The sequence below is a fragment of the Prinia subflava genome, chromosome 1 (genome assembly GCF_021018805.1).
Source record: "Prinia subflava isolate CZ2003 ecotype Zambia chromosome 1, Cam_Psub_1.2, whole genome shotgun sequence".
Classification (NCBI taxonomy): domain Eukaryota; kingdom Metazoa; phylum Chordata; class Aves; order Passeriformes; family Cisticolidae; genus Prinia; species Prinia subflava.
In genome coordinates, this window is record NC_086247.1 from 62,590,984 (window position 1) to 62,616,864 (window position 25,881).

The window sequence follows — 25,881 nt, forward strand, 5'->3', positions numbered from 1 at the left end:
TGAGAAAGTGTCAAGTGAATAGAAACAAACATACTACATTATGAATAGAAAGCTGAATAAAATAATTTCAACTGATTGCACTCTATGCCTGATGTAAAGTAGAAAGAGCAGCAAAAAAACCCTCTCAATTGCATACTTTTCCACTTCAATATATTGTCAGAAAGCCAGAGAAATACTATCTTTTAAAATGTAAATGCCGGATGAATGAAGATTTATATTTTTATCACTTCCATTTCTACGCGTAATCATTTTGACAGCATAGCAAGCAACATGTAAGTTTACAAATTTAGTTAGTTTCTATAAAATACATTTTTTGTTTTTCTCAGCAGTGGAAACCCATATTGAATACAGTTTATAATCTATCTTTGGGCAGTGCTTTGGCATTCAACTAATTATGTCTTATCTATGTTTTATTTCTGTATCACTAGGTAAGCCAAACTACTTCTGAAGGAACTGAATATTTACAAATACACAGCAAATATACACACACACAAAAAAAGTCTGTTTATGATGTATAGCAACAGAAAACTCTGAAAATGTGCAAGTACCAAAACCATGGTATGGCAGATTTTATAGAAAGATTATTTTATTATAGACTTTACAGAAAGCACTTCTGCATCTTAGTAAAGCAAAGGCACATTATCTTGGGCCAGAAACAGAACAGTAGGTTTTGCTTTGTGGCTTGTTCGGGGTTTTGCTTAGTTGGTTGGTTTGCCTTTTTTTTTTTTTTTTTTACATTTCTTTTAGTTTTATGATATTTAATGAGTTAAGTTTCCAATCTAACTGAAACATGTCACAAGGATGAACATAAGGGCAGACACAGCCATCAATTTAAAGTACCTTGTTTGCAATAACTGGTTAGGCTTTAATTGAATCTATAAAATAGGTTACAAAAAGAAAGATTGTACCAAATATCTTCTTTGGCTTTCATGTTTTTTAAAGAAGATTGTTACCAATGTGGTTTTGATGTAACTGGTAGTCTCTGCAGATACACTCAACAAAATGTCCTAATTGCTGCAGATTTGTTCAAATACCTTGATCGATGTAAGTGCTCCTACAGAACATATTTATCTAAATGTGGAAAAAGACACCTTTTCTTTAATATGTTTGTATCTGATGCTGTAAGGAAGTTATTTTTTTAAGTAGTTTGGAAATAACATGCATGTTTTGCTTTCCCATCTGCCTGTGGGCGTGAGCTGGCATTTGCTCTGCTGGGGAGTCTGTGGTAGCCCACTGAGTTGCCATCAGGACTGCATAGGATGGTATGTCACGTCAGGCCAATAGTAAATGCAAATAGATTTTTAATTAAAAATAGCAAACCCAAAGATGATACTTGTATAAATGTATGCAAAATTAATAAACACATATGCAAAGCAATAATCCATGGAGGTACAGTCAGGACTTTTTTTGGTGTTTCTGAACAGGGAGGCATAGGGCTTTTTATTTTCCCTATCCACCTATTTGCCCATGTTTGTTCTTTAAGCGAATTTTCACTAAAACTAGTGCACAAAAGTAATGTTGTCTGTCAATTAAGGCTGAGGAATTACAGTGTCCATAAACCCCAAAATCCATTTAGCCCCCTTAGGGGGAAGTATTTTGTGATTCTATTTCATTAATGCCTGCAACGTACTTGTTATTTTCAACAAGCAATAGCAAAGTATGTTATTTCACAACATGCTACATTTCCCAAGACCTCCTTTTCCTTGGCATAAAGCTCTCTAACAGGATTGGTATATTTAACTTTCAGGCATCTTATGATTTGGGAATTTTTTCTGCCAAAAATGACTGCCAAAGTAACTCTAAAGGCTTTGCTTTAGCCTGCAAGCTTCATGCATATGGGACACATATTGCTTTTGATACTTGTCTAAGACAGTTCCTTCTGTATGTTGTCATTAGCTACTGGTGAAGCAAAATAAATGTCTGCAGAAGCTATGTATAGATACCAAGACATAACACACACACAGAGTCCAATACTGAAATCGGTAAACACCAATCCTTGATCATTAAAGTGCAAGACTGAGCACTGAAGGTCACCATATGTCTGCACGTCATGCTACATGGTGATGCTTCTCCACACACACTCAGTGTGCTGATGGAGTCTGTGCCTCCTGTGATACCTACCCCTGAGAAGATTGAAGAAACTAAATTATTGTGTGTGGTGGTGTGGATGGTTGGACTTTCCCCATTTCAGTATGTTAAACCTCAGTTGGACTCCACAAAGAAAGTTGGGACAGTGTAAGCAGGAACAAGCAGGTGCTGTGAAGGACTGTGACAAGGAAGAGAAGGACAGACGAGGGAGAGGATTTAAAGAGAGAGACTTAAGGAAGAAGGAGAGGGTGCTGAAAGAAGGATATAGGAGAGAGGGTTTTGAGGCACAGAGAAGTTGAAAGATATATGGGTGGTTTACCAAGTAGGAAGGATTTAGATATGTGGAAAAGATGAAAGGCTGGTGGGTCCTATATTGTATGTTCTGCACAATGTTGTATGTTCTGTACAATGCTGTATGTTCTGTACACCCCCCCTTAATTGAAATTCATAAGTTCCCCTTGGTCACATGTTACCTTTTCCCCTCTTCCCGCCACTGTGTTATCCCTCCCCTATCCCCTAATTGGTTCAAGGCTTGCAACCCTTCCCCTTATCTCCCAAGTGTCAAGGTTCCATTGGTTGCCGCAAAGAGGGACTCCCATTTCTCCTCCCCTACCCCGAAAGCATATAAGCTGGTGCATTTCTTTGTTCGGGATCCAGTTACAGTTCAGCCTGGTTCCACTTCGGTCTGGACAGTGCTATGTTGGATTAAAGTTGTGGTTCCTCTGTCTGGCTGGCTGGATCCTCCTTTCTCGCTCTTAGCGCGTCGCTTCAGTTATCCTACTGCCGTTCCGGCCTCTCCCAGGGACAAGAACCCACAGGGCTGACCCCTTCGTTCCGCTGAGGGGTAGCTCGGATTCCGCTTGCTCCGGTGCCTGGGCTGGCTCGGGGTGAAGCCAAGGGGCTTAGTAACGGCACCGCGACAGGTGGCTGGCACCCCAGATGGGACCCTGAGGAGAAGCCTTGAGTTTCCGTGGAGGCTCTTGTCTTCCCTCTTTGTGGTCCCCGTGAGGATTGGCGGTGCTTGCACCAGGCGCGAGCACCGAAGAGTTTCAGATCCAGGGCAGTCCCACCGCTGCGAGTCGAGCAGCCTCTTCGGAGGAGCGCTCCTCGCAGATCCAGGAGGCAGCTTCGTCGGCAGCACTCCCGGCGAAGTCTTCTGTGCGCTGAGGGCTCCCCAAGACCGCAGGTAAGTACCCTCCGTCGGGGGCACGCGATCAGGACCCCCTCTCCAAGCCACGGGGGAGGGCTCCGAGGAGAAGTCTGCGCAGGACCGGGGGGTTAACGCTTTCGTTTTCGCTCCCGGTTTGGTCGTGCCCAGGCGGTTTTTAGTTCTTTTCGTTCGGGTTTGTTTCGTTCGAGTGCTCCTGCCAGCTCTCGAGGGAGGCTCGGAGCTGGGGGAGAGTCGGGTTTTTGGGGACGTTGCGTGTGCCGCGCGCCGGGAGGATCGGTGGCTTTAGCGAGTGCAGGGTTGCCCGGTTTTTAAGTTGCGGCAGTTACGGTTTTCTGTTTGAGATTTAGTTGGTCCGGTCTTGGGTGAGGGTGGTTTTTCAACACCGGCGAGATGGGTGCCTCGCTTTCGACCACCCAGAAAGGAGTTTATTATGTTCTTGTCAGAGTTTTGGAGGAGAACAAGGTTCAGTTCTCCCGCGGTTCGTTAAAAAGGCTGGTGCGGTGGCTTTCCGTGCAGTTCAGTAACACGTCTGAGGAGCTTGTGAGGAACCCCCGTTACTGGGAGGCGATCGAAAAAAAGGCGGCCAATTCGGATAAATGTCCCCAAGATTTTATGTTTTTGATTGTCAAATTTAAAACGATCGCTAACAGCTCTCCCCTGCATGAAAAGCCAACGCGACCGCCCGCCCCAGTTTCCCGTTCCCCTTCTCCCAATCCCCGTGCTCCTCGGAAGGGAATTCTGAGGAGAGCCGCAGACCCTAGGTCTGCCAGCCCAGGCTCTCGCCAGAACTCCCGGTCCCCCAGCCTCAGCAGTCTTGTCCGGACTGCTGAGGAATCCTCGGGTCGCCCTGGACAAGCGACCCGGGGACGCAGCCCTTCCCCTGTCTCCCCACGTTATAGACCGAAAGTTAGATTTAATCTTGCTGCGTCACAGGAGCCACAAGATGGCGCCTGCGACACACAAGATGGCGCCCGTTCGCGCCGTTCTCCTACCCCTCCCCCGCGTCCCCCTCCCCCGAAATTCAATCCCTTCCTTGACCCAACCCCTTCATACCCGCCCAACCCCTTTCATCTGCCCAACCCATTTTACCCCTTGGTCCCTCCCACACCCGCCCCCTCTGTTCCCTCCCTTGCTCCACCCATGGCTCCTCCCACATACCCGATGTCTCCTCCCTTTGTGGCCGCCCAAACCCCGCCTTCGGTCCCTCCCTTTTCCCACGCTGACACTCCTCCCACTCCTGCCCCCTGGCCCGCCCTAGGGGCGGAGCCAGGCACTTCTCCCCACCCCGGAAGGAGGCCATCTTGGAATGGTAGTTCCCACGCTGCCTCTTCCGGTTCCCACGGTAGGAAACCGGAAGACAACAGCGATGGAAACCAGGAAGTGCATCTCTCAGCTGCGCCTGTCACCTACCGAAGGGCTCGCGGGGGTGGCGACCCTAAACCGAATTGGCAGCCATTTTCACAAACTATAATTCGAGATTTATGTAAGGCGCACAAAGAGTTTGGGAGAGAGAGCCCGTACTTCCGCGGCCTCCTTCAGGCAGACCTAGCAGCTGCGACAACCCTTCCTGCAGACTTAAAGCAATTATTTTCTTGCCTGATGACACCGGCTGAATTTGAATTATGGCTTGCTGCGTTTAGGCAAGCCCTGCGGGAAGAGCTGCCGCACCTGCCACTCCCAGCAATTGATGAGGGAGGTAATCCCCTTACTGTTGAATTGCTGGGAGGAGAAGGTTCCTTCGAGTCCCCTCAAATTCAGGCACTGCTCATTCCACCAGCAGTTTTGCCTAGGGTGCGAGACCTGGCCTGCAAAGCCTTTTTCACGATGCAGCCTCGTGCACCCCTGCCGCCGTTCACCCAGATTAGGCAAGGGGACACAGAATCATTTGTAGATTTCGTGGACAAGATGACTAGGGCTTTAGAAATACAAGTAACGGACGGGCTTGCCCGTAAGAGAATTTTGGAGGAGATTGTTTTTGCTAATGCTAATAATGTATGCAAACAAGCGATTTTAAGTCTCCCTCCAGAACCCCCACGGACTCTACAGGTGATGCTGCAAGTTTGCCAGCAAAAGGTCCCTTTCCTGCTTCAACATATGACCACCACAAGCAAGCAGGGAACTCGGCAGGTGCATGCTGCGGAAGATGCGACTCTTCGTCGCCCACAGGCCCGCAAGCCGGCAGCGTCGAACCCAGCTAGAGCACGGGTCGAGTGCTACCTCTGCCATGAAAAAGGGCATTTTGTGAGCCAATGCCCGCATAACTTGCTGGCAAAGCCTCGGCCGCAGCAGGAGGACTCCCAACACAATTCAAAAAACTAGGGGGGGAGTGCGGGCCCACCCGGCATGATGACCCCAACAGGGTGGGCAGTGCAGAAGAGAAGGCAGTCAACGCCTTTGGGGGTCACTGGACCAAGACAACTATCTCGGACTGGCATTTCCTTTACCCTTCCCAGGAGGGAACTTTCCCGGACTTGACGTTAACACCATTTTGTAAACCTTACAGGTTGAGGCTCACTCACAGTGCGCACCTCAGAGATACCAGCTGGTACCCAGTTCGCGTGGATTGCGAAGACCTTCTGGACTGGCCGTTTCAAAGGAAAGGTAAGTTCATTGTTGTTGGGGACTGTAAATATACTCCGCAAGACATTGAGGTATACCCGGGGACCTATAAGGGTGACCCCAGGTTCCTCAATGTCTGGCTGCGTTCCACTCATCCCCCAGCTTTCCACCCAAAGGGACAAATAGTGGCCCAGGCAATTCCACACACCAGGCCAGATCAGTATCAGGTTTACCCTGAGGAAAGGCCACTTTCAGTCAACGCAGTGCATCGGATCACAGAAGAAAAACCTATAATACAATGTACGATGTCCATTGGGGATGAGTCCGTTAATAAAGGTCTTCTTTTTGACACAGGAGCGGATGTCACGGTCATTCCCACCCGGGAGTGGCCGTCACATTGGGCCTTGGAGGACGCGCCGGCGAATATCTCCGGAGTAGGGGGTTTTCAATCGGCTAAGAGATCAGCGCGCATGGTGAAATTCACGGGGCCGAAAGGGCAATTGGCATATACGCGCCCTTTCGTTTGCAAATATGAACGGCCCCTGCTTGGTAGGGAGCTCATGTCCCAATGGGGGGTCACAATTAGTATCCCAGACCCCCCTCAGGTTTTTTGCCTAGCGGTCACTGAGGAGCGCCCAATCCTCAAACTGAATTGGAAAACGGATAATCCAGTGTGGGTTGACCAGTGGCCGCTATCCAAGGAGAAATTAAAGGCGCTCGAGGAGCTCGTGGAGGAGCAGTTACAGAAGGGTAATATCGTGGAAACGAATTCCCCCTGGAACTCGCCCGTCTTCGTCATTCGAAAGAGTGACGGAAGGCGCTGGCGCCTCCTTCACGATCTTCGACAAATTAATAACGTTATAGAGGACATGGGATCCCTCCAACCAGGAATGCCATCCCCTGCCATGCTGCCCCGAAATTGGAATCTGGCAGTTATTGATCTGAAGGATTGCTTCTTCCAAATTCCCTTACATCCGGATGACGCACCGCGTTTTGCCTTCTCGGTGCCTACCATCAACCGAGCGGCCCCAAGGAAGAGGTATCACTGGAGGGCTCTTCCCCAAGGTATGAAGAACTCCCCGGTGATGTGCCAGCTGTACGTCTCTTCCTTGCTGCGTCCTGTGCGCGCAGCCGCGGAGGAGGTTATCATCCACCATTACATGGATGATATCCTCATTTGCGCCCCAACAACAAGCGAACTGGATAGAGTCCTCACACGCGTAACAGATTTGTTAGTTGCTGCAGGGTTTGAGCTGCAAGCAGAGAAGATTCAGCGGATGCCACCCTGGAAATACCTGGGGCTGGAAATCGGACGGCGGACCATTGTTCCCCAAAAATTGGCTATCCGGACATCAGTCCGGACCCTTGCGGATGTCCATCGACTCTGCGGAGAGTTGAATTGGGTGAGGCCCTGGCTGGGTCTCTCCACGGAGGACCTAGCACCCCTCTTCGATTTATTGAAGGGGGGAGATGAGCTTAGCTCTCCCAGGGCGCTCACCGCGGAGGCAAGGAAAGCACTGGAGAAGGTACAACAGGCGTTGTCATCACGCCAGGCGCACAGATGTGACCCCGGCTTACCCTTTCGGTTCGTGGTGCTGGGTAAGCTCCCGCATCTTTTTGGGGTCATTTTTCAGTGGGATTCGAACACCACACAACATGACACCAAGGGCCACGGTGGGAGAGATCCACTGCTGATCATAGAGTGGGTCTTTCTTAGCCACCACCGGCCCAAGAGACTTACGAGGCCACAAGAAATCATGGCTGAGCTGATCCGCAAGGCACGTACGCGCCTTTGCGAGTTGGCCGGTTGTGACTTTGAGTGCATCCATCTCCCCATCAAATTATCCTCGGGCCAGATCACCAAACCCATGTTGGAAACTCTGCTTCAAAATAATGAAGCTCTACAATTCGCTCTGGACTCTTTTACGGGCCAAATTTCAATTCATCGGCCGGCCCACAAATTGTTCAATCTGGATGGAAATTTTGAATTGGCATTGAAGAGTGTCCGAAGTGCAAAACCACTCCAGGCCTTGACCGTTTTTACAGACGCGTCCGGGGCTTCTCACAGGTCAGTGATGACCTGGGAGGATCCCGAAACTCAGCAGTGGGACAGTGATGTTGAAATCGTTGAGGGTTCGCCTCAAGTCGCTGAGTTGGCCGCAGTCGTCAGGGCATTAGAGAGATTTCCCGGACCGCTAAACATAGTTACCGACTCTGCCTATGTTACAGGGGTAGTGTCCAGAGCTGATCAGGCAGTATTACAGCAGGTTTCCAACGACGCGCTTTATGCGCAGCTCTCGAAACTTATAAAGCTTGTGTCCCACCGAGAGCACCCCTTCTACGTGATGCACACAAGGTCGCACACCGATTTGCCAGGGTTTGTTGCAGAGGGCAACAGGAGAGCAGATGCTCTCGCTGCTCCTGTGACAAAGACCCCACTGCCTGACATATTTCAACAGGCACAGCTCAGCCATGCTTTGTTCCATCAGAATGCACCAGCCCTGGTCCGCCGATTTCGTATCACCCGGCAACAGGCCAGGGCGATTGTGGCTTCGTGCCCATCGTGTCAATCCCACTCCGTGCCGACCATGCACGCCGGAGTCAATCCCAGAGGGCTGGGAAGTTGTGAAATCTGGCAGACCGACGTCACCCATGTGGCGGCGTTCGGGAGGCTCCGGTACGTGCATGTGTCCGTTGATACCTTCTCGGGTGTAGTCTATGCCTCCGCACACGCAGGGGAGAAGGCCTCCCACGTCATCCAACACCTCATTCAGGCCTTCTCTTTCATGGGCATCCCCAAGGAAATTAAAACAGATAATGGCCCTGCGTATACTTCCAGGGAGCTTGCAGATTTCCTGCAGCAATGGGGAGTTGAGCATAAAACGGGCATCCCTCACTCCCCCACGGGTCAGGCCATTGTTGAAAGGACCCATCAGAACGTCAAACGGGTCCTTCAACAGCAAAGACCAGTCCTGAAGGTTGAAACTCCATCAATCAGATTGGCAAGGGCACTTTATGTGTTAAATTTCCTAAATTGTTCTTATGAAAAACCAGATCCGCCCGTTGTGCGGCATTTCAATAGCAACCGCGACTGGGACCTGAGTGAGCAGCATCCGCCGGTGACCGTAAGGTTTCCCGAAACAGGGAAAGTGGAGGGTCCACTGACGCTTTTGACGTGGGGGCGCGGGTACGCCTGCGTCTCCACTGATGCCGGGCCGAAGTGGATACCCTCCAGATGGGTAAAGCCTTATATCGAAAGAAAAACAAAAGTCCGAGAAAACGAAAAGCCTCAAGTCGCCTCCGCGGCTCTCCGCCGCAGAAGGCGTGAGTCCAGTGACTCAGAGGAAGAGGAGGAGCAGTCAGAAGGCTGGGAGGACCCCTTTTTCTGTGATTTCCCACTTTGTAACGATTTGTTTTTCTGAGTTTCTGTTTAGATCCGTCCAACCATGAGCGCCAAGACTGCCATCAGTTCAGCCGTCCTCTTCGCCAGTCTCCTGACCATCGCCCAGGCGTGGCTCGTCCCCCAGCCACAACAGAACGTCTGGACTGTCTTGGCCAAATCACTGGGCCAAGACCACATATGTCTCAACCAAGCGAGTGCCGCGAATCCCATGGCATCCTGCCTCGTGGGGATCCCATTTAAAGATCGTGAGATGCCCAAGATGCTTCTAGGTTATGCTCAAAAACTTAGACAAGAAGCTGCTAAAATGGAGCATAACCTAAAGCATGCCCATTACATCGTCGCGTGGTACAATTATATTAAAAGTCTTCCAAAGTTAGAAAACGAGCCTCAGGAGCTGGAGCTTCTAGGTTCCGCCAGAGCCGAATCTTGTTTTCATATCCGCAACGACCACGTCCAGCGTCACCACCGTCATTTTGTCTCCTCCAAAGCCCATTTTAATACTCATTGGTGCAACGCTGTGTCCTTTAGTTATCCTCCAATCCCTCCCCAAAAATCAGCCCAAGTCTTTGCCCATCCCCGCCAGCTTCCCAGGGGAACATTCTTGATTTGCGGAGACCACGCATGGGCAGGTATCCCCTCTCACCTCTCCGGAGGCCCGTGCACCTTTGGGACCCTCGGATTGTTTTCACCCAACAAATCACAAATTTTGGATTGGGTTACACAAAATTCTACAAATGGTGCACATCTATTGGCACACTCTAGAAAGAAGAGAGAAGACTACTCTCTCAAAAAATTGGCAGACGATTGCGATGAGGAAATTATCCATTGGAGCAGATCTAAAGGCATCGCAATCACAGTATTTGCGCCGTGGGTCGCCATTGCTAAGACCCTCGGAGAATTAGGCCATTTGGAATGTTGGGTAGCTAAGCAATCCCGTTTGACTTCTAGGGCCCTATCAAACCTCCTGAAAGATGAGGAAATTACGAGGCAGGCAACCCTCCAGAATCGTGCAGCCATCGATTACCTCCTGCTCCTCCACGGTCACTCGTGTGAGGAGTTTGAGGGGCTCTGCTGCTTTAATTTGACATCTAGGGCCAAGGGGACTCGCGAGGCACTCAAACAAATGGAAAACATGATAGGAGACATCAAACAAGAATACGGGGACTGGCTCAGTAATTTGTTCAAGGGATGGGGGATCTCGGGTTGGACGGGATCGATTCTTAGAACTGTTCTGTTAATTGTTTTTGTGCTTTTTGTTGCTATTGCCAGCCTTGGACTAATGAAAAAGATGTTGCAGAATTTGATTTCTTCCTCCACATCACCACTCAAAGCTGAAGTCCACCGAGTAGCCGTTGAAGTAGGCCCAGAAGTGTTCAAGGAGGAGGAGGAAAGCTTCGTTGATGAGGACGAGCAGGCTGAACAGCTTGAAATCATCGTGGAAGAAGTGCGCAGCTTTCCTCGAGAACAATGGCCTACTCAACAGCAGTGGTTTGCAGAATCATACCCACGTTCTGAACACCTGGTGGACCCCCCTCAATTCGGATATCTGAGATAGAACTCACAGGGTCAAAAATAAAAGAAAAGGGGGAGATGTGGTGGTGTGGATGGTTGGACTTTCCCCATTTCAGTATGTTAAACCTCAGTTGGACTCCACAAAGAAAGTTGGGACAGTGTAAGCAGGAACAAGCAGGTGCTGTGAAGGACTGTGACAAGGAAGAGAAGGACAGACGAGGGAGAGGATTTAAAGAGAGAGACTTAAGGAAGAAGGAGAGGGTGCTGAAAGAAGGATATAGGAGAGAGGGTTTTGAGGCACAGAGAAGTTGAAAGATATATGGGTGGTTTACCAAGTAGGAAGGATTTAGATATGTGGAAAAGATGAAAGGCTGGTGGGTCCTATATTGTATGTTCTGCACAATGTTGTATGTTCTGTACAATGCTGTATGTTCTGTACACCCCCCCTTAATTGAAATTCATAAGTTCCCCTTGGTCACATGTTACCTTTTCCCCTCTTCCCGCCACTGTGTTATCCCTCCCCTATCCCCTAATTGGTTCAAGGCTTGCAACCCTTCCCCTTATCTCCCAAGTGTCAAGGTTCCATTGGTTGCCGCAAAGAGGGACTCCCATTTCTCCTCCCCTACCCCGAAAGCATATAAGCTGGTGCATTTCTTTGTTCGGGATCCAGTTACAGTTCAGCCTGGTTCCACTTCGGTCTGGACAGTGCTATGTTGGATTAAAGTTGTGGTTCCTCTGTCTGGCTGGCTGGATCCTCCTTTCTCGCTCTTAGCGCGTCGCTTCAGTTATCCTACTGCCGTTCCGGCCTCTCCCAGGGACAAGAACCCACAGGGCTGACCCCTTCGTTCCGCTGAGGGGTAGCTCGGATTCCGCTTGCTCCGGTGCCTGGGCTGGCTCGGGGTGAAGCCAAGGGGCTTAGTAACGGCACCGCGACAATTGTGTACTATTTTTCCTGTAAATCTCTACTGATATTGTGCATCCTTCAGGATTTAAACAAGGGCGGTACTGGTAACTTCAAAAACAAAGGGGAGAAAATGTGATCTTGTAAACTTGATTTCTTAGTAAAATAATGAAATATTCACTTATCTCTATGGGATTAAAGTACTAATGGATTTCTACCGAAATTACATTTACACACAATCAATCATGACAGACAAATAACTTCACACAAGACTGCAAAATTTAAATAAGTAATATACAGACTTAGGCAGAGTATCTGTCTCCAGAAGTCTTGCCTTTTCACGGCAGCAGATTTCAAGACAATTTCAGAAAGACTGAAAGACCTTGACTAAAGATTAATAAGCAGCAATAACAGAGCAGCTGCTTCTGCTGCCTTCTGCTTCTGTGGTGAGAACAAAAGAGATTAGAAAACCATTAAGACGTGATTTCCCTAAGAAGTGCACCCCTGTACCTGTATACACTGTGACCTTTGATAAAGAAAGAAACAATTAATTCACTGGAGTCATCCAGAATGTTCCTGTCTCTCCCACACAATTTGTTGTTGAATGTTGTATCTGGGTAAGGTCAAAAAAGAAGAAGGCAGACCCCCTCCCACAGTGATTGGAGTACAGGGCATAGAGTGCTGCTTCCAGAACACTACTGGACAGATCTACATCATCTTCTCTTAGAGGAAGTGCTTTTAATAAGAACTTGAAAGAAGGAGCAACAAAAACTACACAGCCCTCATCAGAAGGTGTATAAAAATGTGAGCTGTTACTCCAACATTTCAGACGCTGAAGAAATATTCTGTTCAATGTTTAATTACTATCTTATTAACTGGGTGTAGAGCAGTAATTGCAGAGGCATATAATCACAGAATGGTTTAGATTAGAAGGCTCCTAAAAGATCATCTAGTCCCAACCCCTCTGCCATGCACAGATGTCATGGTTTAGGAAAGGTTTTCCCCAGTTTAGTACTCCCATTAAAAAGACCACAAGCTGCTTTCTCCCTTCCCCCTCCAACTGAAAGCACAAAAGGTAGAGAGTTAAGAACAATTTACTGGAAACAACACTGAGATAGGAAAATGAAGAGTATCAGCAACAATATAATAACAAAAGCTGCAAGACAAAATAGAAAACAAATGTAAAATAAAACAATGCTGGACCACTTTGCCCACCAGGTTTTCTCCCTCTGAAAGGAACACGCTTTTCCCTGGAAGCCAGAGAGGTCCCCTTCACCTGCCCCTGGCAATGGCATGAGGTAGTATCCAACAACATCTGGGTCTGGCCATGCCTCCTTAGCCATGCCCCGCTCAGCTACTGGAAAACATTAACCCTGTCCTTGGCTGAAACCAGGACTCCAGGGTCAGCTTCCAGTAGATCAGTTTAGTCAGTGCCCCATACAACATGGCCTTAAACACTTTCAGGGATAGGGCATCCACAGCTGCCCTGGGCAATCTGTCCCAGTGCCTCACCACCCTCACAGCAAAGAGTTTCTTCCTAATATCTCATCTAAACCAACCTACTTTCAACTTTTGGAGGTTTATTTATTCCTTTCCTAAATATTTTTTCTCAAGATTATCCTAACTCAGTATGTACATTTTCTTCTTTGCTGTAAGCCTTTTGAATACTGATTAATTAGGCAACAATTATTTTTAACTTCTTTTTAATCATAAACATTACACTTGTCATTTAATGACAACCTGTTTGTCACTTGTGGTAAAGAGCTGGTTTGAAGGACTTTGAATTCCCCTTTTCATTCCCCCACCCAAGCTGTTTCTTTACAATACCCCTCCTTGTTTTCCAAAGCTATCCATGATTAGGTTTTGCTCACTGCAACATATTTTGATATGTCAACAGAGAAACAATGCGGGCATTGCTATGTCCTGTTGTTATTCATGTGTTATTTTTGAAGTGCCTGAATCAATGTAGCATGATAAGGACTTTAAAAGGCTATTCCTAAGCTCATCTAAGTGCTTAATTCAGAATCTTTATTTCAATGCAACCAAGCCTGTAGAGCTAGAAACCAAAATAAAGATTAAATATATTCAGTTATCTGAATTTTCTTCTGTGCAGATACTATACTTCAGCAGATGCTGTCAAAAATGGCTACATGCTCAAAAATATTTTACTATTATATCACTGTAAATATGTCTTACAAACTTAACTATTCATGGTGCAACTTGCAGCCTTTCCACCTTGGGAGCATCTGTACTTCAGTCTCAGCAGATATTATCCAGATTTTTATGAATAAATAATGCAAGATTTCCAGCCAGCTAAACGGTATTTCTCTGTTCACTGAAAATAAGCATAGTCTTGCAGAAAAGACAGCTGAATGTATCCTGAGCTGCATGGGTTTTTTTCAAGCATTTTAATCTAATTTTTAATTTGCTAAATTTACTTTCTAGACAATGCGTACTTGTATTCCTCTTTATACTTTAAAGGGCCTTACTTAACATCTTTCTTTGTATACACTTGTAAGGCCACAGATTAATTATCTCTTAATAGGCATACTGATAAAGCAAGTATTTTATTGTCCTTTACACTACTTTAGTTCTACAGAAGATCACAGGAAAAATATACAGGATTTTTAAACTGATTTAAAGAAGACATGTCAGTCTTGGTCATTGTATCATTGAGTAGAGGACACAATAAACTCTCCAGCTTCAGAAATCAAATCATTTTCCATTTTGTTTGAATTGTTGTCTGAAGCAGCATAAAGAATTTCAATTCTTAAAAATACTTCATTCAGCAAGAAAGGAAATTTCTTACTTCACATACTCCTTTCCTGAAGTACTGCATATCATTGAGAAGTGCATGCTCAAGAAAATCACCTGATAAGTTTAGACAATAATACTAGGAATAGACATATAAACAGATATCTGTCTTCCTGCTTCTAAGTTATTTTAAGGCAGTTTTAGGTGGAAAAAATATCATACATGTGCTGCAAAAAGAACATTCTGGTGAACTCTGAAAATTCTCAAAACGTGACAAAACTCACTATTTTCAAATCACAAAGACAGAAATATCTGGTTTTTACTGGGAGCAATGGCTGTCCAGAGACCACTGAGGAAATATTCTGGAAACCACCTCAGAAAACTGTGAGCTTTGAAGAACATACTTTTGCTAAAGCACAATTCATACTTTCTTCAAATCAAATGGGCTTGTGATAAGCAGAGCTCTTGAGTTTCAATGCAAGACTAGCAAACCAAAATTTCCTACTTGCTTTTACTTTTCTACAATGAAAATGCTATTTATGAGAAGCAATTGTCATGAGAAGTTAGATTCATTATTGGAAGATTCAGGAAGATGAGGTGAGGAAGGGGAACAATTCTGGCCCATTTAGAGATACTTTCTATCAAAATAAGAGGAAAAGCAAAACATTGCATTATTTACCTTTATGTAACTGAAAGATCTTGTATTTGCCTAACATAGGTTTGATGATACACATATATATCTACACACACATACATATAGATATATATGCAACATGGTAGCATTATCAGATGCAAAGACAAAAACACAAATGGCCAAAGTTTCTCATTCCCTGTTGCGCTGCAGATGCTCAAAAGTCTCCCTAAACTGATATATTGCAAAGGACAATATATGTAATTGGCAAACCATGACAGGTTGCCAAACCTTTTTTCTGCCTAAGTAGACTAATTTAAAGCATCTATTGAAAAGCCTAGTCTACATGAAACTCCTTCCTTGCTGTTAGAACAATTAAGAGATGATAGTACACTGACTGTAAAAAAATATATACAGCTTTTTATAGCTTTTGCATTGTAGTATTGCATCCGTGACTTTGAAACAGAGGTATATTTCAGTTTTAAGAAAGATGTCTTGGAATTGCTGTGATGCTAAAATGAAAATTAAGTGCGAAAAGAGATGGGGGAATAAAATGTGTTTGTATTGAAAAGAATAAACTGGAACAATGTTTATACATACATACTGCCTGCCACACAACTGTTGCTAGTGCAGATTTTAATCCAATTCATGTGCATGTTTGTGTGGAATAGCCCCTCTCAGATGCACAAAACCAGGAGCTTACACCCTAACAGACATAACTCCTTACCCTAGGCATGGGCAGCATGCACCAGAGTACAGAACTGGGAACTGTTGACTCAGGCAGCAGTTCCAGCTCAGGTCCCCAGTGCACTAAAACACTCCTGGTGCAACACTGAGCCTATTTAGGCTGCCTCTCAATAGCAAACAGTTTGTGGGGGCAAGCTGCATGATGACTCAGCAAATGAGCAGCTCTGCCACTCCCTGCTCTAGAATGAACCCCATCACAGTATTCCTAGGATTTTTAGACCTCCAAGATGGGAAGGTTAAAGAGAATCTTAAAAGAAGGCGGAGGAATCAAGATGCAAGATGAATCAAGAAGGATATCTCAAAGTTTTCTAACCTTTTTTTGTCCTTCCATGAAGGAACAGGACAGTCAAGCTTACAAGACATTAAAATAAACCCCAACTAACTCAACAAAACAAAACAAAACAGAAAGAGCAGACACTGTGGCTCAGTGCAATCCATGGTTGGGAAAATCTTATTGACAGAAAGATGAGCTGCCAGGACACAGCTGGTGTGGAGAGAAAACAGCATTGGAAGGGCAGATCTCCAGGGGAAAGTCCACAGGGAACTTTATGCAACATAGAGTTACAGTCTTCTGGATGAATTGTCTGTAATATCTCAGGGGACAAAACCAGCAGTCATAAAATATCCCTCCACTCTACTGGTGAATTTACTATTATGCCATTTTTTATTAGTTGATTTTACTTCTCTCTTTAATACTTCGTTTAGGCAAATCAAGATACTTTGTTTTCTTTAGCCATCTCTGCTAAAGGGTAGTTAATGATGAAAGCACCACTCTGTTCAATCCCTCTAGTTGTAGTCATACTGCAATTATCTTAGTCTTTCTTTCTCTGAGCTAAATAATTTCTGCTAAATACAGAGTCATCAAAAGTGTTGATGCAAAATGAAGTTTTTTAGTTATTAAGGATACTCTTGAGCAATTCAGCATCTATTATCATTAATACAACCCTTTTGCTTTCAGTAATGGATTACAGATACACAGAGGTTTTAGACACAAAGCCTCAAGTAGTTTAACACCTTTTCATCTGCCAGCAATTTTACACGTCATGTAGGCTGCTGGGATGCTCAAAAAAGTTATGCAATTTTCTTAGAAGATAATTTTGCTGCAAATACACTTTCCATTCAGGGAGATTTCCAAGTCCAAACCTGAGTGGTTTCCATTACTCTGAAAGGACTAGGCTGTGTAGTTTGGGCTGGATGACTGCAAGTCACACAGCAGTTTTAAGAGTAGCCTATTACTTGCATAAACAGAAGAGAATACTGTGCATCTATTCCTTAAGCTAAAACAGCATCTGAAACCTGTTTCTATTCTATTTTAAATCACTGCGTATGGTATGGTCCTCTTAACAGCTGATCAGAACAAATCACTCTCTAGGACACCATCAGCAAGGTTGTAAATAAAAGCAAACACCAGACATATTAATAAGTGGCATCCTAACTCTCTTCATTAATTGAAAGAAGGAAGTTTCAGAAAGTGACAATAACAAAGTAGTGTTTAAAAATATCATCTTTCAGATTTTTCCACACTGATAAGAGGAAACCCACTGTGAATTGTACTTCAACATTCCATCTGCTTCACATGGCGTATTCAGTCCTCAAGGTCAAAATTAAGGTTTTATTTCATTTCTAAAGTGAGGACATGACATAGGACAAATAAGGATGCATTTTAAGTTGTTATAACTACTCCATGTTCAAAAAACACCCCCTAATTAACAACATTTCTTGTTAATGTGTCAGATTTTATTCAATATTTAACCTGAGAAAACCCCCCAAATTTCCTAAATATGATTTTCCTTTCAGAATTCACTTACTTTATTTTCAGCAAATAGAGCAGTATGTAAGACAAATAATTTTACAAGGCAAAATAGATTTAAAATTTCAAGAAATTAAATCTATTCTACTGCCTGATTTTTTTTTAATCATTCCAGCTAGTGACAAATTATAGCCTGAAATTTAGCGTTTTGCAACATCTTTATTTAAGGTTTACATTTATTCCTTCCTGAAGCATTTAAAATTGTACTCATGTTTCAAATAAATAATTTAAAAAATTCTTTCAAGTGGTTTCTTTTATTTATTTTTGAATCAATAATTTTTTTCCAGCATTAACTACAAACAAAAAAACTTAAAGCCGAAGGAGTATCCACTGGACCTAGGCTGCAATACCCAACTATGTAATACGGAGGAATCAGGATGGGGGTTGGAGGGAGGTGGCTGTGCTGATGGTGGAGTTATGGGTGCTGTTTTCTAGGTCACAGTTTAAAAGCATGTGAGGGATTCTGAAAAATATTCTTTAGTTAGGAGGCTGGTATATTGTGATAAAATCAAGCACTGTTGCCTTGTCTTATACGGACAGTTGTTTTCTTTCAGTTGACATTAATTGGTGGAGTTGTCCAATTCCTTTGTTTACAGCAAAAAAAAGACACTTTGAGCTTCAAGCCTGGATGGAAAATGAGGTTGACATGAGACATGAGTTGACATGAGACTCCAATTTTAAGAGCAGTAGTTTTCCATTTTACTCAATCTGGGATCAAAGGAATTCTGATATAAACTCTAGAACTGTGTTCACAATAAGGAAATGGTAAACTGAAAGAGGACTCAATAGAATATGCCACTTAAATGTCAAGAGAGTGAAAATAAATTAACATTTCTGAAGAAATTATGCTGCAATAAAGATGGACTTTGGAGAATAAGTGCAACAAAGGACATACAAAACTAGGAGAGCATCTCTCCTGTGATGAAAGGCTGACAGACTGGGACTTTTCAATCTGGAAATGATTTATGACTGTGTTGAAATACCTGATAAAAAGGAATGAAGAATGAAGAAGAAGCAGACTGCTCCCAGGGGTGCCCAGTGTCAGGAAAAGGGGCAATCTACACAAATGGAAACACAGCAGGAGCCATGTGAACACCAAGAAACTGTTCTTTCATTACTATGAGGGTGAATGTCCAAAAGCTCTCTGTTCATGGTCTTGGTTGACCAGCTCTGTGGGACGCTGCTTGAGCAGATGGATTGAACTGGACAATCTACAGAGGTGCCTTTCAGCCTCACCTAGTCTGTGAATCCCAAAAAGTGACTGGAGTTGTCAGATGATAAATCTTCAGCGACTATTCAGAAATTTACCAACCAATACAAAAGGGAAGGCTAATTATGGAACTGGTCTCAATTTTTAAATCAGCAGGTACATTCTTGAAACAGAAGCTATAGATGTGTTACAAGCATTACTGGATTAAACAGCTTTTGTTACACATTGGGCAAGTCTAAGTGATGATTAACTATCATCATTCTACTGAAATGCATGAATTTCTTTGCCTATAAAAATCTTCTAGGCAGTTTTTGAGGCTAATTTACTCAAATTTAACCTTTATTTTCTAAGAAATCAATTCATTCAAAGACAAAGATAATACAGAAAATGTCATCTGACATGTGACTAAAATTCTGGAGCTCTATGCAGATTTAAATTTTCACTTCTGAGGTCTTAAACCTCAGAAGCTCCTACGACTCCAGAGGTTGCTTGATCACAAAAACAACAACCATAGCATTAGTGTGTCCTTTACGTTTACAGGGTAAAGGTAGAAGTTTAACATTGATATAAACCAAATTCTTAGCAATAAAAAGAGATCAACCATCACTCTAATTTTTTATACAACAGAAATCGAAACAATATAACTGCTCTCTGACTTATATCCTGAAACAAAAGGTCCTGCAGTCCCACAGGAATTATTTGCAATGAAAAAGATATATTTAAATGAGTAGGTAGATGCCTCTTGGAGTTGTTAGAGACTGGATAAGAAAGCAGAAGAGTATGGCAAGCACCAAGGTGCATGCAAGGGACAAATGTTGATAACATACTGAGAAGATAGTTTTCTTCTATTCCATTTGCCAGGACAATACAGTCCCAGTGACTATCACTGTTCAAAAGGCATTGAGAAATCATCCACCTGCCTGACAGGCCAAACACTCCCTTAAAATATTATCCAATTTACTAGCTTTGGTGACCTAAATTCAGAAAAAAAATCACACTTTGCTAGTCTTGAAACATGTCTTGTTGGCTGGGATGTTGAATGACTTTACAATTGCTACTGCAGTTGCAGTGATTTAAATTCTCATTTAACTGACTCAGTTCTTCAGTGCTACTTTTATCTTCTTCTAATTGAACGTGGCAGAATATTCAGTCTATGCCTCGCAGCTGCACAGGTGATACTATAATAACACACAATAATTACATTTTACTGTCTCAGTTGTTATTAGCACTTGTATTCAAAGTTACACGTATTTTTGAGCTGTCACTTGCAACAGGTGAGAACATCTGTGCTTGTAACTGCCTATGAGATGCAGAGATCTGTATCAGCTTTGGGGTTTTTTTGCTACCTTATTTGCTAACAGATTTAAAACGCAGTGTTTCATACAACATCATAAAGTACATTTCAAATGCTTTCATGTCAGAGTTTTCAGGTTTCTCAAGAATTTATGAAATTGATAAATAATCCCTGCAGCCTTCTCTGTCCACATAAGATAACAAATGGTGCCATAAATATTTTCATGTTAACGTAGACCCTTTATGTTCAGTATATGAGTACATCAATAATATTTGTGCATGGGAAGCCACATCCATGTAGTAAAACCAAACAAACCCTGCAGCTCTAATCAGGTGTATAGAAATTTTCACTCAAAAACATTAATCATTACACGACTATGACAGGTAAACATCTGCAGATGTCACATTAGTATTTAAGGGTAGCCAAACATTTCAATCTAGTATTAATTTCTAGAAAGATACTGGCATAAAACAGAGGACATCCTTATGACAGTACATTTATGTTCATGATGTCGCCTCAGTGGGAATACTAACTGTCTCCAGTTCTCTTTTGCATGCTTCAAAAATAAAGTAGTAGAAACAAAGTAGGTACAGCAAAACTGTGTGAAAAATGATCAAAATCATGGCATGATTCCCACAGTGCGAGTCTAAAGACACCAATGACAGATACAAATGAATTTGCAAAGGATCTATGAAAACAAAAGTGATAGTAGAGAAGGTAGCAACAAAGAAAGTGGACGGCAGGAAAAAAAAGCAAGAGGTAAAGTGGGAAAAGGATAATAGTTCCCTAAATTCTCAAGATGAATTCTTTTGGAGAATTCTCTATACTTAGAGACCTGATCACAAAATGGGTACAGTTGGAAAGGACTACACTGGATCATTTGGTCCAACCTTCCTATTTAAGTAGGATCATCCTACAGCACACTGCACATAATTGTAACCAGGTGGTTCTTGAGTATCTCCAGTGAGGGAGATTCTACAACCTCCCTGTCCAATCTGTTCCAGTGCTTGGTTACCTACAGAAGAGTTTTTCCTCATATTCGGGTGGAACTTCATGTGCATCAATTTCTGCCTGTTGCTCTTTTCCCTGTTGCTCAGCACCACTGAGAAAAGGAGTGTCCTCTCAGTTGTCTCTTCTCAAGCCTGAACAGGCCCAGGTCCTCAGTGTTTCCTTATAAGAAAGGTGCTCCAGACCCTTAATCATCCTTGTAGCTCTCTGCTGGACCCACTCCAGAGCTCCATCTCTCCCTTGTAGTAAAGAGCCCAGAACTGGACACAACGCTCCAGATGTGGCTTCACCAGGCCTGAGTGAAGGAGCAGGATCACCTCCCTAATTAACCACAGGATACCACTGGCCCTCTTGGCCACAGGGGAACTGGTGGCTCATGGACAGCTTGTTGCCCACCAGGACCTCCAGGCCCTTCTCCACAGAGCTGCTTTGCAAAAGGACAGCCCTCAGACTGTACAGGTACCTGGGGTCATTCATCCACAAGTGCAAGACTCTGCATTTACCCTTGCTGAATTTCAGTCTGTTCTCTGCCCATCTCTCCATTCTGTCGAGGTCCCTCTGAAGGGCTGCACAGCCCTCTGGGGTTCCAGCCACTCCTCCCAGCTTGGTGTCTTCAGGGGCTTGCTGAGGAGGCCTCTGCCCCTTCATCTGGGTCATTGATAAGCAAGTTAAACAGCACTGGGCTCAGTACTGAGCCTTGGGGGACACCACAAGTGACAGGCACTAGAGTGTGCCACTGATTACAAAATCTCTGGAATCCACCTTTCAACCACTTCTCACTGTCCACTCAGAAAGCCCACTGGTCTTCCAAGGGTAAAATTGAAAAAGTCAAACTAAAAAGACCATTGCTTATATGACCCATGCTTTACATTTCCACAGAGGAAAAATAATAATAAAAAATTATACAATCCAGCATCAAGCAGTTGAAGTAAAATCTCAGCAGATGCGGTGTTCCGCCTAATTTTGTTCTTTTTTCCAGTACATCATCTTAGAGTGTACCACTGTACCTGTGAGCTACAACCTCTCAATACAGAGCAAAGAACACCGAAGAGAGAAGTTTCCAGAACACAACAGCGCTCTTATTTTTTAACCTTGTGGTTATTTAAATTTGTTCCAGAAACACTCTGTAACGTGGGCCTCCCACGCCCACTTCCTGTACAAAGCCCTAATCCAAAGCCAAGTGATGCCTGTCCATTGCCCTAGGAAGATCAGCTCCTCTGAACCCAGAAGTAAGTGACTACCATGACTTATTACAGCCTTTTCTGTAGGAGCCAAGTGTTGTGTTAATGTTCTGCAGAATTTCAAATGAAGGGCAAGTTCTCATCAAAGAAATGTTGAGTAAAATAAACACAGTTCATACAACAATTTGCTTCCTCTGCTGTGAAAGACATTCTCATACCATTCAAATTAAGGTTTTTCCATTAGAGTTTGCTCATCTCTTCTCTTTCAATTCTATAAAAAGAGAAATCACTAAGAAGCAGCTGCCTGTTCTTCAACAGCAAAAACCTGCCACATAATCGAAATTCTGTTTTTCTTGCTACGTAAGCATTTTCATTTCTTGACTTGCATTTTAAACTCATTTAGCAGTAAACATACATCAAAAAAGAAATCAAACATACTCTCTTTTCCACACAAACAATCATGGTAAGTGGTTTAACACTGGAAAAGGACAAAATGCTTTTGGTATCTAAAAGCTAACTGACCTCAACCTAAACCTTATGTACTGTTACACTCTGATGAGACTTGATAGATATGTGTCTTTACCTACTTATTCCTATCTTTATCTGCTCATTTTTATCAATTAAATTTAAGGCAACCCCTGCTAAGACATCCTAGAGTAAATTTTTATTAGTAGTGCAATTCTCATGCAGATTCATTGCAAAGCCCAAGTAGTGCAGATTGCTTTATTTCTAAAGCTCCTGCAATGCAGAAAAGTGCAAACCTCTCTAAAAGAAAAAAGGCAGAGGATGTGTTATACTTGCCATTGGGCTTTTCAGCACTGAGAACGGTTTCTTGAATATCAGAGATATCTGGTATAAATTAAATGGGGCTTTTTCTTCAACTTTTCAACTTGATTCAAGTAAAAAGGGTCATAGATTCACTGTCACTATTAAAACTCTTTTCTCTACATGCACCTTTTAAAATTATGGGTATTCTTAAAAAAACATGCATCCCTGCCTTTTTCTGCCTTTATTAGCTCTGCAGAAACATTTGTGCACCTCAACAGGCTTACTTGCAGCAACAAACTTTCTTCTGGTTGACATTTTTCCCAAATTTAAGCTCTGTAGCTCTTAAACAGCATACATCTTGAAGCATAAAGTTCTTATTACTAGTTATAAACACAAACACATTTTTTTCTTAATTAAAGGTCACATAAGGAGCTGGGAAACAGTTCTTGTTTCCCTTTTTTCCCATATAGTATTTAACTGTCACAAATTTCCTTTTCTGCTCGTAAAAGTTGAATATCCCTGATTCTTTTAATTGTTTACATTTGTAAAATCTTGTATAATCTTTCCTCTTTTTTCTTGGAGATATTATTTAACAATTCCTGTTTTATATGTATCTACTGTTGCAGAGTTATTTATTCCATTTAGTACCAAAAAAGGTAATTAAATTATTCTTTTAAAATCAGAGTGCCAACACTACCAACAGATTAAAAGCCTGAAGACTGTAAAACTAGGATTCATGAGTTATGCATTTAAAAAAGCTAATGATCTGCATCAGCTACGAATGCATCACTGAAATCAAAAAGCTCTATTTCTATTTTTACCACAAAGTCATTGACAGAATAAAGAGTCTAAAAGTAGTGCAATATTCATGAATGATTTAGTATGAGGAAAAGATGCCGATTGCATCAAGATTCAGACATCAGCATTTGTCAGCCAAATGAAATATATATAAATGAATCCTTAAAAACAATAGAAATAGAAAATGGAAGCGCTATCAACGTTTTTCATTCATTATCTATAGACTACTGAAAAGTCTGGTATGCTGTTCTTCTGTCTCATAATATATTTTCTTGTGTTTGATGTATCTTATCCTGTAAGGCACAGAAGAATCTCTCTAATGAGAAAGGAATAATCCTACTCTGAAAAAATCTATAGTTTAAACATTCTCTGCCTCCACATTCTTATTCACTACAGCATCATAGACAAAAATAAACACAAAAATAGTATTAAACTCCTCTTTTGTAGAAATCTGAGCATGTGTTTCAATAGAAGAGCCTGGACTATACTGAAGGTTACAGTTTAGTAGCTCATTTCATAACTTTATACTTTCTGACATCCAGTTCAAGGTATTTTAATGTGTCCTAGATAACCTGAAGTAGTTCTTTTAGGGATTTTTTTTTTTTTTTGGTGAATTTTTGTTGTTTGCTTTCCACATCAAAATGGGAATTAGAACTATGTATTAGATTCTAAAAAACATTTAAAATTAATTACTTGGCAGCTATAAAATACCAAAAATTAGACTGCAACTAGTATGGATGAAACAGTATGTACTGATGAAAATTATCACACAGGGCTTAATTATACTCCACTGAGGTGCTCCTTCAAAATAATCAAACCAATCTGGATGTAACAAACAAACTTAAAAACAAAAATACACAAAACACAAAGAAAATCTGTTGCAGAAAAATCTATGAATGCAAAAAGTTCAACAAAATCATACAAGTAAAAGTAGTTCAAAGTGCAGCATCAAATGATTCTAGGATAAAATTAATTCCATGCCCAGATAAGGGGAAAGGCAGACATCTGAAATTCCTTGAGAAAGCAAAGGGAATTTTAACAAAACACTAAGAAAAAAAAGTGACATGATATACCTGGCTCATTAATTTAAAAGAAAAGAGTTTTTTTAAAAAACATATAAAAAGAAAAAAAATAAAGCATTTCTACATTTTATTTAGGGACAAAGGAGAAAAGGATTGCATTATACCATCACTATGAAACTCTGGAATTAAAGTAATTTTTCCTAATACCTTGATCTACATTAAGATGATGTGATTAAAATGGAAAGGCTTGAAGAGGGTTTGTAAGGAAACCCCTAAAAACAGCTTGAAACATCCAGCAGAGTAACAATAAACTAGAGAAACTGCAGACACTTTTGGATACATCTAAATGAAATATCAAACCCTGTCTCAACTCCCGCAATGCAACACTGGGCAATAATCTTCAGATTCAGTGAGTTTTATGAATTACTTAAATATAACAAGACCTTTCTCGAAGTTCATGGTTTACATCAGAAGCACTAATAGTTCTGTCTCATCATGACAGTTCCCAGTTATCTCCTAAAATAAAAGAAATCTCTAAAGAGAATATCTATAACTTGATATCCTTTACTGAACCAACAGTTTGAAGATGAAATTATTTCACTTCATAAGCTACAGTGAAGGTTTTAAAATAGAATCCCTTTTGCTGCCTGCAGTCATTAAGGTCAGTGAATAACTTTCCAGCAGCTGACCAAGGGATGTTACTTGTCAGCCTGACTGCACTGTGATTAGCACCAAGACAGAGCCCACTTTTTAACCATAATCATTTGTGTTGCATGCTAATTGCATGGTGACAGAAATAGAACACTTCAAAGTAGAGTACTTCCATTGACATCTTTCAGCCCAAAACCACTATTTTCTCACCTTCCAGTTCTTTTCCAAGATAGCTGAGGTGACATCCTCTTATCCCCTCACGAGAAGTGTGACAGGTCCCCATTTAGTACTACTTACTGCAGTAAGTTGACAGAAAACAACTGCACATGGAGCAGCAGAATTTGTAGGATGTAAAAATCTTGAGCTTATTCTG

The 25,881-nt window shown here is 42.7% G+C and overlaps 2 protein-coding genes across 2 annotated transcripts in view; one reads left to right on the plus strand and one right to left on the minus strand.

Moving 5' to 3' along the window:
• GABBR2 (gamma-aminobutyric acid type B receptor subunit 2) overlaps positions 1–25,881 on the minus strand; it is a 465,813-nt gene that overhangs the window by 304,404 nt on the left and 135,528 nt on the right. The window lies entirely within an intron of this gene.
• On the plus strand, positions 4,414–11,592 carry LOC134551139 (uncharacterized). Its single transcript, XM_063398345.1, has 2 exons — positions 4,414–5,860; positions 9,253–11,592. Exon 2 carries the CDS (start codon positions 9,265–9,267, stop codon positions 10,774–10,776), a length of 1,512 nt encoding a protein of 503 aa, XP_063254415.1. The 5' UTR covers positions 4,414–5,860; positions 9,253–9,264; the 3' UTR covers positions 10,777–11,592.